Source organism: Balaenoptera ricei, chromosome 12, assembly GCF_028023285.1.
Source record: "Balaenoptera ricei isolate mBalRic1 chromosome 12, mBalRic1.hap2, whole genome shotgun sequence".
NCBI lineage: Eukaryota > Metazoa > Chordata > Mammalia > Artiodactyla > Balaenopteridae > Balaenoptera > Balaenoptera ricei.
This window is the reverse complement of record NC_082650.1, coordinates 33,746,085-33,760,455: the sequence shown is the minus strand read 5'-3', so window position 1 is coordinate 33,760,455 and position 14,371 is coordinate 33,746,085. Positions and strand designations below refer to the sequence as shown.

The 14,371-nt window shown below is 35.9% G+C and overlaps 1 protein-coding gene across 1 annotated transcript in view; it reads left to right on the top strand.

Moving 5' to 3' along the window:
- Positions 1–14,371, top strand: part of LAMA2 (laminin subunit alpha 2) — a 623,785-nt gene that overhangs the window by 397,441 nt on the left and 211,973 nt on the right. The window contains exons 19-21 of the mRNA XM_059941243.1: positions 3,060–3,271; positions 7,616–7,722; positions 13,019–13,199. Of these exons, the coding sequence (XP_059797226.1) occupies positions 3,060–3,271; positions 7,616–7,722; positions 13,019–13,199 (500 nt within the window). The remainder of the gene's footprint in view (positions 1–3,059; positions 3,272–7,615; positions 7,723–13,018; positions 13,200–14,371) is intronic.

Genomic DNA, 14,371 nt, shown 5'->3' with positions numbered 1-14,371 from the left:
TAACTGCATGTGTTATCTACATTTAAAGAATCTCTTTCTGAAATATTGCAATTCGATTTGAAAAAAAGTTAGCAAATGTGCAAAGGAACAGGGACTTTGTCATGTTAAGGTCCATCTCTAGCAAAACAAAATCCAATAAACTGTCTGTTTACAAATGTCTTCCTTCTGCCTTTCATATGAAAATGAGAGGACTTTAGATTTCAACTAACAATTTGTTTTGGTAGAGTGAAAGTCCGAGAAGCTGGAAAGGTCTAAAGGTCTGTGATTTACACTAATGTTAATTAGATGAATCCAACTTGATCAGACTATAAAACACTATTATTAATACAAGTTATATGATTAGCAGTATTGTATTCACTGACCCTAGAATTACCTTTTAATTTCTATTGATGGGACTTCCCTGGTGGTCCAGTGGTAAAGAATCCGCCTTACAATGCAGGGGATGGGGATTCTCTCCCTGGTCAGGGAACCAAGATCCCACATGCTGCAGGGCAACTAAGCCCGCGTGCCATAACTACTGAGCTTGCGCACCTCAGCTAGAGCCCATGTGCCACAAACTGCAGAGCCCACGTGCCCTGGAGCCTGTGTGCCACACCTAGAGAAGAGAAAACCTGCACGCCACAACGAAGAGCCCGCATACCTCAGTGAAGATCCCGTGTGCCGCAACTAAGACCTGATGCAGCCAAAAAGTAAAAAAATTTTAAAATAAATAAATAATAAATTAATTTTTAAAATTTCTATTGAAACATTTCTGTCTCTAAGAATACTGTTCTATGTATAGAAACACACACACACCTGAACACCCCTAATAAAATCTGAATGCTTACTTTCAGCGAAGTGCCGTATCAATGATGTATCATATATATTCAGTAAGTCTCCTTACATGTCCTACAACAAAAAGTAAAAAACAGATGCCTCTTCAGTTATTCTACTTAATTGTAATTATTTTCTCATGGATTGAGTTGGTTTTTTAAATTATTGTTGTGGGAGAATTTGGGACTTATTAATTGGTATCTACGTTAAAAAAAAAATTACCAGATTTTGTTATATAACGCCATCTCTCCTGAGGGCAGTAAGTCATTTTGAGGAAAATGAGCTGAAAATAATGGGGGTTTGTTATCTGTGATAATGATCATTGTATATTGTTATTCTAGTGGAGCAAAGTCACTCTCTTAATGGTAAACAAAATGAGATGTGAATATATGTGGATGTGATCATGAGCTCTGAATATCAAGTAAGGCAAGAAGAATCAGATTAAAATTCAAAAGGATTTTCTTCTTTATTGACTACCACTCCTGAAGGGATTGTGGGGGAATTTTATGCACTAAAATATTAGTTCATTTTTACAATAGAGAATTAATAATTAACATTTGTGGGTGGCAGTATTCTTCCAAGCAATATTTATACAATGACTTTCACAATTTATAAAAGATTTTGTTAAAATTAAAACTAGTAATCTCATTAAAAATTATGATAAAAGGTTAATTCTACAAGATTATTATGGCACCTATAAATGTTCTAGAAAACTTAGACTAATCAATGTATCTTACCAAATTAATGACTTTGCCCCACAATCATGATATTATTAAAGTATCCTTATATGATGTACTGTATTTAAACCATTTCTCTTTCTAGAGTAGAGAGCATTTTTCTCTACGTATCTGTAAGTAGACGAGCATAAACATAATGTACTTTTTTTTTTTTTTTTTTTTTTTATTTATTTATTTGGCTGTGTTGGGTCTTCGTTTCTGTGCGAGGGCTTTCTCCAGTTGCGGCAAGCGGGGGCCACTCTTCATCGCAGTGCGCGGGCCTCTCACTATCGTGGCCTCTCTTGTTGCGGAGCACAGGCTCCAGTCGCGCAGGCTCAGTAGTTGTGGCTCACGGGCCCAGTTGCTCCGCGGCATGTGGGATCTTCCCAGACCAGGGCTCGAACCCGTGTGCCCTGCATTAGCAGGCAGACTCCCAACCACTGCGCCACCAGGGAAGCCCCCATAATGTACTTTTGAGATATATTCCCCTTCAATTTTGACCCTTGCTGTAAAGGACTTTCTATTTTGCTAAGATGGCACAGAAAACAGAGCTAGCCTGACCGTAAGACTTCAGATGTACTGTTTCATTTCTCCTTTGGCAAGTGGAGCTTAATATGAAGCATAAGCAAATGTAACTGAAAGAGAAGACAGAGTAGAATATAAATAAGTGCTTCCTATAAAGGTGTATCTGTGCATCTGTAACATTAAGTAGCATTGTAAAACATAACAGTGTGGTTAAAGGGAAATTTGATACTATAATTGAAAAAAATCTCTCCCATGCCTCATAAATAAATGAACTTTTGTTTTTCCAATAATATGTACAATAGTGTTTAGTCCTTTAAAAAAAAAAATAAGAACTAGAGTTTGCTAATAAGAGTTCTGGGCATCATTAAGCCTCGCCTTATGTCATGTTACCATAATATGCAGCAGGCCTACTACTCCGTAAAGACTCTTCAGTGGAAACCTGCCTCCATATGGATGTGCAAATGTATAAAAGCCTATTAGTAAGGCAGACATACGGCCCTCACACAAATGATGAGGCTCTTTCGATTTTCTGTTTAATAAACTCTGAATTCTCACTACTGAGTTGCCTTGTGAGCCTGCTTCCCCACAACAAGCTCTTGCTGCAGCAACAGAAACGTGTGAACCTTACATATGTGTACAGGAAACAACCAGCTGCGTACATATGATGTGTTGTACTTCAAAGGCTTTCCAACATGGACCTGGATCCCGCTGCAGTGCCAGCGGCAGATTTCTTATTATGCTTTGGTCTTGTCTTCAGTGCCAGTGACAAGATTTTTTTTTTCTGGCTGAAATCTAATTACTAGTGGGGCTGGCAGGATTTCATCTTGTATCTACACTGCAGTAACAGAAAAACATTCTTTTAATCACCTTGCATTTGAGAAAAGGAGCGCTTAAAGGGAAAGCATATCCTGGGAGAGGGATAGAATGAAAATATATATAAACATTGCCCCCAAAGGGTTTCATGAGTTCCTCCCAAATACTCACTGATGAAACTTTTCACCTTAGGTGTGCAGAAGGCTATTTTGGACAACCTTCTCTACCTGGAGGATCATGTCAGCCATGCCAATGCAATGACAACCTTGACTTCTCCATCCCTGGCAGCTGTGACAGCTTCTCTGGCTCCTGTCTGATATGTAAGCCAGGTACAACAGGCCGGTATTGTGAGCTTTGTGCTGATGGATATTTTGGAGACGCAGTTGATGCAAAGAACTGTCAGCGTAAGTCCTGAACTATTGATGCCCCTGACAGAATTGATGCATTGCACCTCAAAGTAACGGATGAGTTCTTGAGTGGGGATTGGAGGGTAGCAAATTATGTGTAATACATGTAAGATAGATAGATACACAGCCTATACACAGGGTCTGAATATTCTAATACATTTCTTTGTGCTAATAGATTAAATCCTTTCAAAACTGCTGCATTGTTGAAGTATCATTTTTCAAATGATACACATATCTCTGTTTACACGTGGGATGAAGATTTTTAAATAAATTTCTGTCTATGGCAGGAAAGAAGAATTTGAAAATTAGGTAGCCCCTATTTATCCTTATTGTTTATTATATTTCTAATCATTTTCTTGAACTAAATTTATCAGTCCGTATTATTTCATTAGTACCTGTCAGTAGGCATTAATCTGTTATGCTTTCATATGTAAACTTTACATTCTTGCATTTCACAGTAGGTGTAAAATTCTGCCAATATTCTTACACGCTGGCATTTGTAACTGTTGAGGTATTAACCTTAGGACTACTCACAGAATGCTATTTCTGTGTTTTACTTCCACAAATTAGCTATTGTAGGACTTCATCCATATTAGTCAGTACATTCCTACCCTCATCTTGATCTCTTCAGCTGTATTTTTTGGTGTTGCATAAAATTTACAAACGCTTTATATTAGTGGTAATATATTATGCAAGAGAGATCTCATTGTGGAGAATTAAATGGAATGAGCATCCTTGTTAGTCTATGTTAGTGCTGGACGCTGCCATCATCAACTTCACCTGCTGTGATCATCTTTAGGCAGAGCAGGTTATGATACCAGCTCAACAGTTCACTTCTGCAGACTTCATTATCTAAGAAGGGACTCTTCCAATCATTCAGTTGGGTCCCAGGACCTGCACCAATACAGAAACCACTGGAAATGTTGTGCCTGTTAGTATCTCTGCTGTAAACACCGAAGACCTGCTAGCGTCCCCCATTTCAATAAGAAATGTGTCTTTCTCCTCACAGGTTTGGAAGATAAGTGCCAGCTTTTTGTCATTTAAAAATGACAATTTGTTGAATCAAAAACAAACCACTCTCTGGAACAGTCGGCAGCTATTAATATCATGTGTAAATTGTCAATTGTTTTTAAAGCAAAATTTCCAACAGGCTCAGAAGCGCCTTTAAACACTGTGGGTTTATGGCATCTGTGTAAAATCATAAGGAACTTAAGAAATTCTCCAGTTCAAACTCATCATCTAGGATCTACACTTTCTACCTATTTGATGCTGGGCAAGACATTTGACCTCACTGAGATTCAGTTTCCTCATTTACATAAAGGGTCCTAATTTTCAATGGGGATTAAAGGATCTAGCACGTGAGAGTATCTAGTGAGCTGCCTGGGGCATGGGATACTCACACATGGTGGCTCCTTTTGTAGAGATGCTCACTAATTCTGAGGCTGTGTTACTGCCTGAATGACCTCATTTTCTATCTTCCAATAACCCCCTCCATAAAGCTGAAGAGACAGTTCCACTCTTTTTATTGTGGTAAATTCAGGATCTGTGGCATGAAGCCTTAACACATGGAAGAATATGGTATAAAAACATCTTTGAACCATCACCAATTTTTATATCACTTGCCATGAAGTATAGACATAATTATGTTTTTAATGCTCTTTAGCATATAAAAATACCAAAACACATTCATTATCTATTTTTAACTTTTCATAGATATAATGGCTCTTCTATGCATAGTTAGTAAACCTTTACAAAAAGAAAATTCATAATAAACTATTATTTTAGTTGCCTCTGGATCTGTTCATGAAAAGTATACCACTACTAAGAAATATATTTTGCTTTTTAAATTTATATACATATTTTTGTGTCATTTCATTTAAAAATGCCACTTAAAAATTCTATATTGCTTTTGTTATTTTTAAGATGACTTTATAGTAAATTTAATCTTGTATTCCCCACTCTAAGAAAAAGTGGCTTTTAATTTATAAATTATTTGAGATTTTTTTAAATCGATGTATGATATATGTATGTATGAAATATATAAAGAAATCAAAAGTATATATAACAATTCTAGTAGCCAAATGAAATGGATATTTAAAGAAAATATTTTCTTCAACTTCTTCTCACACGCCAGCTATAGACTATCCGTAGGCTATTACCTGAGTAAGCTAACTGGCTGGGACCAGTTTTTAAATGGCCACCCAACAAGTATCATGTTAGCAGACACTGAAGACCAAACCATTGGAAGAAAAATCAAGCAGTTTTTAGGAAAGCAGTAAAACTAGGTAGCGCTTCCAGCCCCATGAACAGAAAAATAGTGCAGGCTGATGGAGTAGCTATTTATAATGTATTTACAAGTTGTGCTCAAATCAAAGTATTCAGAGGCATGAAATATTGTACAAAATTTACAAAAACCATCTACAAATAGTCTAAATTCCCATGTCATCTCCCCCTCACATTTTTATTCTGGTATCAATGCAATTATATGTACCATTAAAAATACACTTGTAGGGTACAGAGTGAACCATTAATTACTGTTCTATTTGTGAAAAAGCTTCTTAATTTTTAGACTGATTTATTATATGTTTCAGAATAACATCAGACAACTTTGTAACATAAAAATGACAAAAGGTTACTTAAACCAAATACATTTTCTATCTTTGGAGATAGTATATAATATATACTATCATAGTATATAAAGTTTATAATATATAAACTGAGGATAGTATATATCTTCCTCAGTTTAAAAATTATAATGCTGTACTCCTAATACACTTGAAAAAGTTGTTTTTATCTTATATACATTTTATTGAATATGTTTGACATATTGTGTAAATTTAAGGTGTACAATGTGTTACTTTAATAAATTTATATATTGTAACATGGTTGCCATTGTAGCGATATTTATCCTGTTACATGATTTGTAGTACAATATTGTTGTCTATATTCATTATACTGTGCATTAGATCACTATAGCTTATTAACTACTTGTTACAATTTTTTACCCTTAAACAGCATTAATTTTATCCCCCCATTCTCTATCCTATGGTAACGATCATTTTACTGTTTTTTTTTTTTATGAGTTTGACTTATCTGACTATATCTGACTTTGACTTTGACTATATCTGACTTATCTCACTTAGCATAATGTGCTCAAGGTCCATCCAAATGGCAGGATACCCTCCTTCCTCATGGCTGAGTAATATTTCACTGTGTATATACATCACATCTTTTTATCCATTCACCCACTGATGGGCAGTTAGGATGTCTCCATATCTTGGCTATTGTGAATAATGCTGCAGTAAACATGGGAGTGCATATATCTCTTCAAAATACTGTTTTCATTTACTTTGCGTATATATCCAGAAATGGGATTGCTGGATTGTATGGTGGATCTGTTTTTAACATTTTGAGGAAATTCCATATTGTTTTCCATAGTGGTTGGACCAGTTTACACTCCCACCAACAGTGTATAAGGGTTCCCTTTTCATCACATTCCCACCACCACTTGTTGTCTCTTGTCTTCTTGATGGCAGCCATTTTAACAGGTGTGAGGTGATAGCTCATTGTGGTTTTGATTTGCATTTCCCTGATGATTAGTGATGTTGAGCATCTTTTCATGTGCCTGTTGGCCACTTTGATATCCTCTTTAGAAAAATGTCTACTTGGTTCTACGGTCTTACATACTTTTCTAATCTTAAAGGTATGTATATATTTCCCCTCAAGCTCATTTTTTGAGCTTAACACAAAAACTGGCATATTTTAAAAATCATTAAATTGGAAAAAATTAATTAATTTTGCTTCATTAATTGTAGAATTAATATTATGCCATGGGTGCTATTAATTTTGATAATTTCTTAAAATTATTTCAGCTCTAGAGTCAGTATGCATTACTTATATTGAGATTATATTTTAGGTGCTACCCCAGTGTATCAAGAAGCTATCAAGAAGCAAAACAGCTGGAGGACTGATGGAAAGAACATTTTACCTGAAGTCAACTATATCACCTACTAATCATGTGGCCTTGTTTGAGTTATGGCTATGTGGAAATTCAGTGTCTTCATTCTCAGAATTTGAATAGTGATGGTGACATTAGTATTTTTCACAGCATATGAATGTGCCAGGAACTGTGCTGTTGCTTTACATAAATGTCTCTACAGCTTCTAGAGTGGGTGTAAACATCAAATAATATAATGCTTAACAGAACCCCTAGCAATCAGAAAACATTCTATTCTAAAACTTCGTGGCCAGTGTTACCACCTGGGGGATATTACTATTTAACAAACCTATTAAGACTATTAGAACATTTTTTCCAATCACAGATCTCTCTTCTCTTTGCAGCTTGCCACTGTAATGCCAACGGCTCCTTCTCTGAGGTTTGCCACGCTCAGACGGGGCAGTGTGAATGCAAACCTAACGTGCAGGGGCGGCAGTGTGATGAATGTAAGGTAAGAAGTAGGAGCTGACAATGATACTTCTTCCTTCACACTTCTCGTTGGCTTTCACTGACATACTCCTGCGCATACTGAAAGACAAGTTCAGTAATATCTCATTGTACATATAAAATTACTGTGCTCATTGAAATGTTTTTTTCAAAATAGAACAAAATTTACCATGCACTAGCATTTGACCCTCAACCTATATTTCCTTGGTAGTGAATTTGTGTAATATTTACTGTAATTCTGATGCTTCTGAAACAACATACATATTTAATCCCAGTCTATGGCGAGTCATGTATTCTTTCTTTTGCTTTTATGTTTTTGGCAGAAAAAAAAAAGTGTCACACCCTTTGCTTTTATCAAACACTTTGTACTAGTTCCATCAGTTAAAAGTTCCAGCGAGCATTCTACTCAACAAAAGTTTTCAGTAGAGAAGTAAATCAGAATACTTTTCAGATACCATTTTGCTAAAATGAAACAAAAATCAAAATATGTTGCTCTCTGTCCCTGCACGTATTGCCCTGCCTTCAGTATGGTGAGCACCTGAGATTCCTCCGTAAGAGGACATGGATTTGCACTATCTCTTTCACATATATATGCAAGTTTTTGGTGATAAACACTGTTAAGCAGAACCAAGCATTTCTCAGGTGTCAAACTGGCCGTTCTGTAGGAAGTTTGGAAATATCATTTGCTTCTATCTCTTGAATAACATGATATGCTCTTTTTCTGTTGTTTTTGTTTTATTTTTCTGTTGGCTTTTAAAGCCCACTATGTGGTGGGACCCAGAGAAGCGATTCTGTGTGTCCTGTGGCTGCAATCCCATTGGCTCTGTGACAGCACAGTGTGATATCACAGGAAGATGTGTCTGTAAATCAGGCTTCGTAGGGAAACAGTGCAACCTCAGCAGGCAGGTGCACCGACAGAAGGAGCAGCCACAGAGAACGCAGCCAGTGCTGGGGTCTCCCCAGAGGTGGGGTGTCAGCAGCTCCAGCGGATGTCCTCGGGGAGCCTATCGACCCGCAGCTCCGGTAATCCCAGAGGCGCTGCACGGCTCGTGCCTCAGCATGTTATGTTCCATGTGCTGCTGCTGACCTGCTGTGGTGCCATTTTACCAAATAACGGTTGCTAAGTGTGCAAATTGCAAATGCGAAAACTAGGCAATTCCTGATTGAAGTCTTGCCTTTTAAAAATAGCTATCAATATCTTTTTTAAAGCCTATTCAAGTTCATATGTTCATAAAAGTTTCAATTGATCATGGATATGTAGAAAACAAAGAAAAATTTATCAGGAGGAACCTATAATCTTAGAAGGGGAAGGAACCTCAGGCATCATTTGGAGCAAATGAGGGGAAGACACGAATGAATAAATGAAGGGAAATCTAGCAAAGAAAGTGAGATCTAGCCAAGAAAATCTAGCCCATGGATCTGACATTTGGCTGACCTTTCATCATAATTAATGATTTTGTTACATTTCCACATTACAATTTTGTTCACGTATACAACAAACACAAGAAACACACTTTCACACACTATAAATGTACAACATACACAAAGTAAGTTAGCATGGCTTCTACTACAAAAGTTTGATCCCCCTTCTCACAGGGCAAAACAAAACAAATGTTGGGAGGAAGGAAGTTAGGAAGGGAGAGAGGAGAAAGGAAGAGAGGAGGAAGGAGGGAAGAATAGGTCCAAGGCCAAGTTGCAGAGTACCAGGAGACAGGGCTTGCCAGTGTAGAATCAGAGCTTAGGAGAACTAAGGGTAAGGGATAGAAAAAGGAGATGGAGAAGGAGGAGGAAAAGAAGAGGAGGAAGAAGAAGGAAGAGGGGGGAGGAGAAGGAGGAAGGCGGGGAGGAAGAAGAACAAATTTATGGTTTTATTTCTTGGCTCTTTATTGACATTTTAAAAAAACTACTTTTGATATCAGACTGCCTCAGATCAAATCCCAACTCCAACACTGCCTGTAAACTGTAAAAGAGTTTCTTAAATCTTTCTGTAATTCAGCTTTTTCATCTATAGTAGGACCTACTTCATAGGGTCTGTGTTGGCTCAGATCCTCCAAGGAGCAAATGCCAAGAGATTTACTGGGGGAAACTCCAGTGAAGGATGATGGAGGAGAGAGCAGTATGCAGGGAGCCTTCTACTGAAATGCAGGTCTGACCATGTGAAAGGAGAGAGGGAAGGAAATATTGAGTAGGAAAGTCTCATTGGGTGCATTCTGCCCAAATCTCAAATTCTTAACCTGGCCAGTAGGGAGTGCCCCAGCAAAATTTGCCCATTGGAGGAATCTTGGCTTGGGCAGGAAGATTCTAGTACTTCAGTGTACCAGTCATTGACTTGGAGAAGCATGACTTGCTATGAGCTTCTCCACTAGATCCAAAAGAGTGGAAACTGGAGCTTGTCAATCAGCGACACTCCCACTGCAGGCTGTCTTGCAGGCAGATCTATCCAGGCACCTCCATGGCTGTTTCCAGGTGTCATGAGAAGAGTGCATAAGACACACATCTGAAGAGTTCTCAGTAAATGTTAGGTATTATTACTATTGTTATTAAATGGAGAAATCTTTAAAAGAGTTTATGTTTTTCAGAAATAAATGCATACACTTAAAGTGAAAGAAAAGGACAATAACTGATCAGTATGTCTCCAAAATATAAATTTAGCAGAATTTTAACCCTGATACATGCCCTTTTCCTACATATCCTACAGCACTGATATATGATGGAGTGGTGTTTTGTCCTGAGACCATTTTTCCTTTGAGGCAGTATGTGTGAGAGTTAAGAGCACAGACTCTGAAGCCAGTCTGGTTGATTTGGCTGACTCCACAATTGGTTAGCTGGTAACCAAATTACTTGACCTTTCTATGCCTCAGTTTCACCACTCTGTAAAAAGTTGATGCTAATAACTATCTTCCAGGATTGCCTTGAGATTTTGAATTAATTCATATTTTTAAAGGGCTTTAGAGCAGTGCTTGGCACATAGCAAGCACAATACGTAAGTGATAGTTTTTATTATTACCCCAAATGAGAATAATTTATGGGAGCTCATCAAACTTCCTGCTGAGACTAGGCAGGCACTTTCTTCCATATATGTTTTACCTCATTAATCTCAATTACTGACTAAGAATACTTGTTCCTTAAATTTGTTTACTACAGGGTTTTCCCTGGTCTGTGAAATAAATTTTTGATCACCAATTTATTAAAATTTTATTACTGAAATTTGGTAGTATTTGTTTTGGTATAACCTAAGCTTTAAAATTACGTTAGTTAAATATTAGAAAAGTATGATAGGGACATTACTTCTCATATATTTCTTCATACAGTCAACTTTGGAATTTTTAAAATAACTAATGATTTGAAAGTTTATTTAATATTTTATTGATTTATCCATTAAAGATAGTTAGATAGATAGATAGATACGCTAAGTAAAGCAACTTAGGAAATAAAGATGAATGTAAAGTACTATCTCTACAATTCACACTCTAAGTCAAGAAAATTTAGGAAATAAGGACAAATGCGAAGTACAACTTTTAAAAAAATTTTAATATATAATGTTCTAGTCTTATTTCTATGTATATATGTTTCCATTAGTGTGTGTCTGAGTGGTATGTGTGTCTTTACGGAAATGTAATTAGAATTATAGTGTGTATATAATTTTGTATTCTGCTTTTTAAAATTTTACTTAACGCTATATTCTACGTATATTCATATCATTAAAACTGCTTCAAAATAGGATTTTAATGATTGCATATATTTCATGACATGAATGTATCACAATTTAATTTATTCAACTTTTTCTCTAACATTGAACATTTAAGTGCCTCTACAGTTACTCACTATGATAAATAATATTGTAATGGGCATGCTTGTACTTTAACCATTTTCTTAATTTCTGATTACGTATTAGAAGGATACATTGAATTGCTTTTTATGAGTAAAAATACTATATGTTTTCATTTTTTCTTATAACTGAATTTAACTTCAAAATCAAGTGTTAGGTCATTTGTTAGAAGTGATGCACACTTCCTTCTTTAATTATATAGTGAAAGCTGAAATAGAACTAGAAATAAAAATAAAGTCAGCAGGAAATATAAAGATTAAAATGATTATCAAACATAACCTATTTTAGATTTAAAAAACAAAACTATTCTTAGCAACAGTCATTTTAAGAGACTAATTTTCAGTGTGATTTTGTTTTCTAGGACTTATTTTTAATATTGTTAACAGTAATGGCAAAAATACATAATGAGTCTTCTTCATTTCTCTTTGGGTGGCTCACATTAAATAGCAAGATTTATTTTTTCCAAGAAGTAATTTTTAAGTCTAATTTTCCAAAGTAGGAATTAGTTTTACAAAGAAGTAATTACTGAGACTAATTTTCCAGATAAAAATATCATAATAGTGTGACAAACTTCTGTTTAAAAGACAGCCCTGACATACTTTAAGTAAGATATGTGCTTTTCATTTTTCTGGTAGGAGTGATTTTTAATCCATCAGCATTTTCTAACATAGTCACTCTAGGTCTGATAACATGTATTTCCAGAAAGTCAGCCAAAGCTAGTAATGCTTGACCATGGAAGGTTATTTATTATAAATAGATAAGAGATGTGCATATGAATCACTCATCAGAGGATGAAAGTTTCCCTTTTTCTACCTAATCTGGTGCTTTGATATGTGATCTCACAAATCAGTTTTGATTGTTAGAATGAAACCCAACAAACTAGATATCAGTCAAACCACTTATTTTGTCAGTATAGGCATAAACTAAGAGTTATATTTATAATGTGAGCCCTATAGTGATGATTAGAAGTATTTATGGATATACAACAAAAATTACATCAAATATAAGAGGGAAAAAAGATTTATTTTAACTTTAGGCTGCTGGCCAATAATATTGAAAACATTTTTACCAAGTAAAAGGACTTAATAAGATCTGAAAATAATCAATTCAGATTACTAGGAATGAAACAAGAAAAATTTTTAATTAAATAGAAATGCCACCCTCGCTTATTTCCACATTGCCATTAGAATCTTGAGAGGTGGAGGGAAACGCTGGTGAAAATATAACAGACTGAATAATAGTGCCCTAATTCTTCCAATAATCTCGATAGAATTTCAAAGTAATTGAACTTTTCTCTTGGACATTGTAGAAAAGGTCCATTAGATTAAATGACAGCCCAGTTGTCATAACATCACTGAAGAACCTGGATAACCCCAGGCTCCTCTTTTCCCACCTGATCTTACCATGCATCTTGTGCCATTGTGAATTAATTGATTTAAATGTGATTTTTCTCTTTCCTCTTCTATGCCAGCCTGAAACCTTTGGCCTCCAATCAGCAAGGGGGTGTATTCCCTGCAACTGCAATTCCTTTGGGTCTAAATCATTTGACTGCGAAGAGAGTGGTCAATGTTGGTGCCAGCCCGGAGTAACAGGAAAGAAATGTGATCGCTGTGCCCACGGCTATTTCAACTTTCAAGAAGGAGGATGCACAGGTCTGTAAATGAGACTAAGCTCCATGAATTCATTATCTGCTTTTGGTGTTTAAGCATCTGTAACAGTTGGCTCTACAAGGTTCCCCGAAGTTAAGGGAAATACACTTTGACAACAAGCAAGTATTGATATATAATGCAAATAATATTTAACCTAACATATATATATATTTTAAAATAAATTAGATGAAATACGTTGGAGTTTGAAACACTGCCCTATAAATAACTGTGCTTGCAATAAAAATCCATCAGCAGGTCCCGGTTCTGCTGTCTCCCTCCCTTTCTGTGACCTCTATTCAGCCAGTCACTCAAAGGCTACTGCAGCTTGAAAGTCAGATGTTCAATTTTTCTGGTGCCAATGTTACCTTAGTTTAAACTTTACTCGCAAGCTAATACAGTTCAACTTTTCCTTTTCCTATTGCAAAATTGGTACAAGGATCAGGGAAGTTAATATCTTTCTCTGGTACAAAAAAAAAAAAAGTTTTCATCTACTTCCAGGTGCCTTGAAAACTGTGATGTTCTGAGAGAGAAATAGATTGGCTCTAGATATTTGTCAGTTCCTGAGAAATTGCAAGCCAGGTTTTCTAACCAGGGCTCCCTCAAGCAGTGTTCTCCTATGTCCAGCCACAGCCTTCCTACAGATCCTGAATGAAGAAAATAGGAATTAGCACACTACAGATGAAAGTAAAGATTGAACATTTGCCTTGATTTTATGCCACTAAGTTGGAATTGACCCCTATTCCAACAGTCACTAGGTTGAATATTACCCTTGTTTACTAAACTCACTGATGCAACATTGATGATACTCTTACACTCATGATAAATACATGGCCAAGATTTTAAGATACTGTTATTGACTACTGTAGCAAATTTATGTGAGAAGTGGCAGGAATAATATTTAAAGTTCTTTTAAAAGCCAATACCTTTCAGATATTCTCAACCACTTCTGATGTATACAGGTTTTATCATAAATTCAGCCATTATAAGTTATTCTGAATATTATAATTACACATCCTCTAAGAATCTATGTATGATCTCTAAGCCAATATCTGTATATACTAAAAAATTTATAGAGCTGCATTTTAAAATATACTCTGTTCTTTATAAACACAACTCTCACTAGCATTTTCACTGAATCTGAATTGATGAAAAAGTACTACACCTTCAAATATATC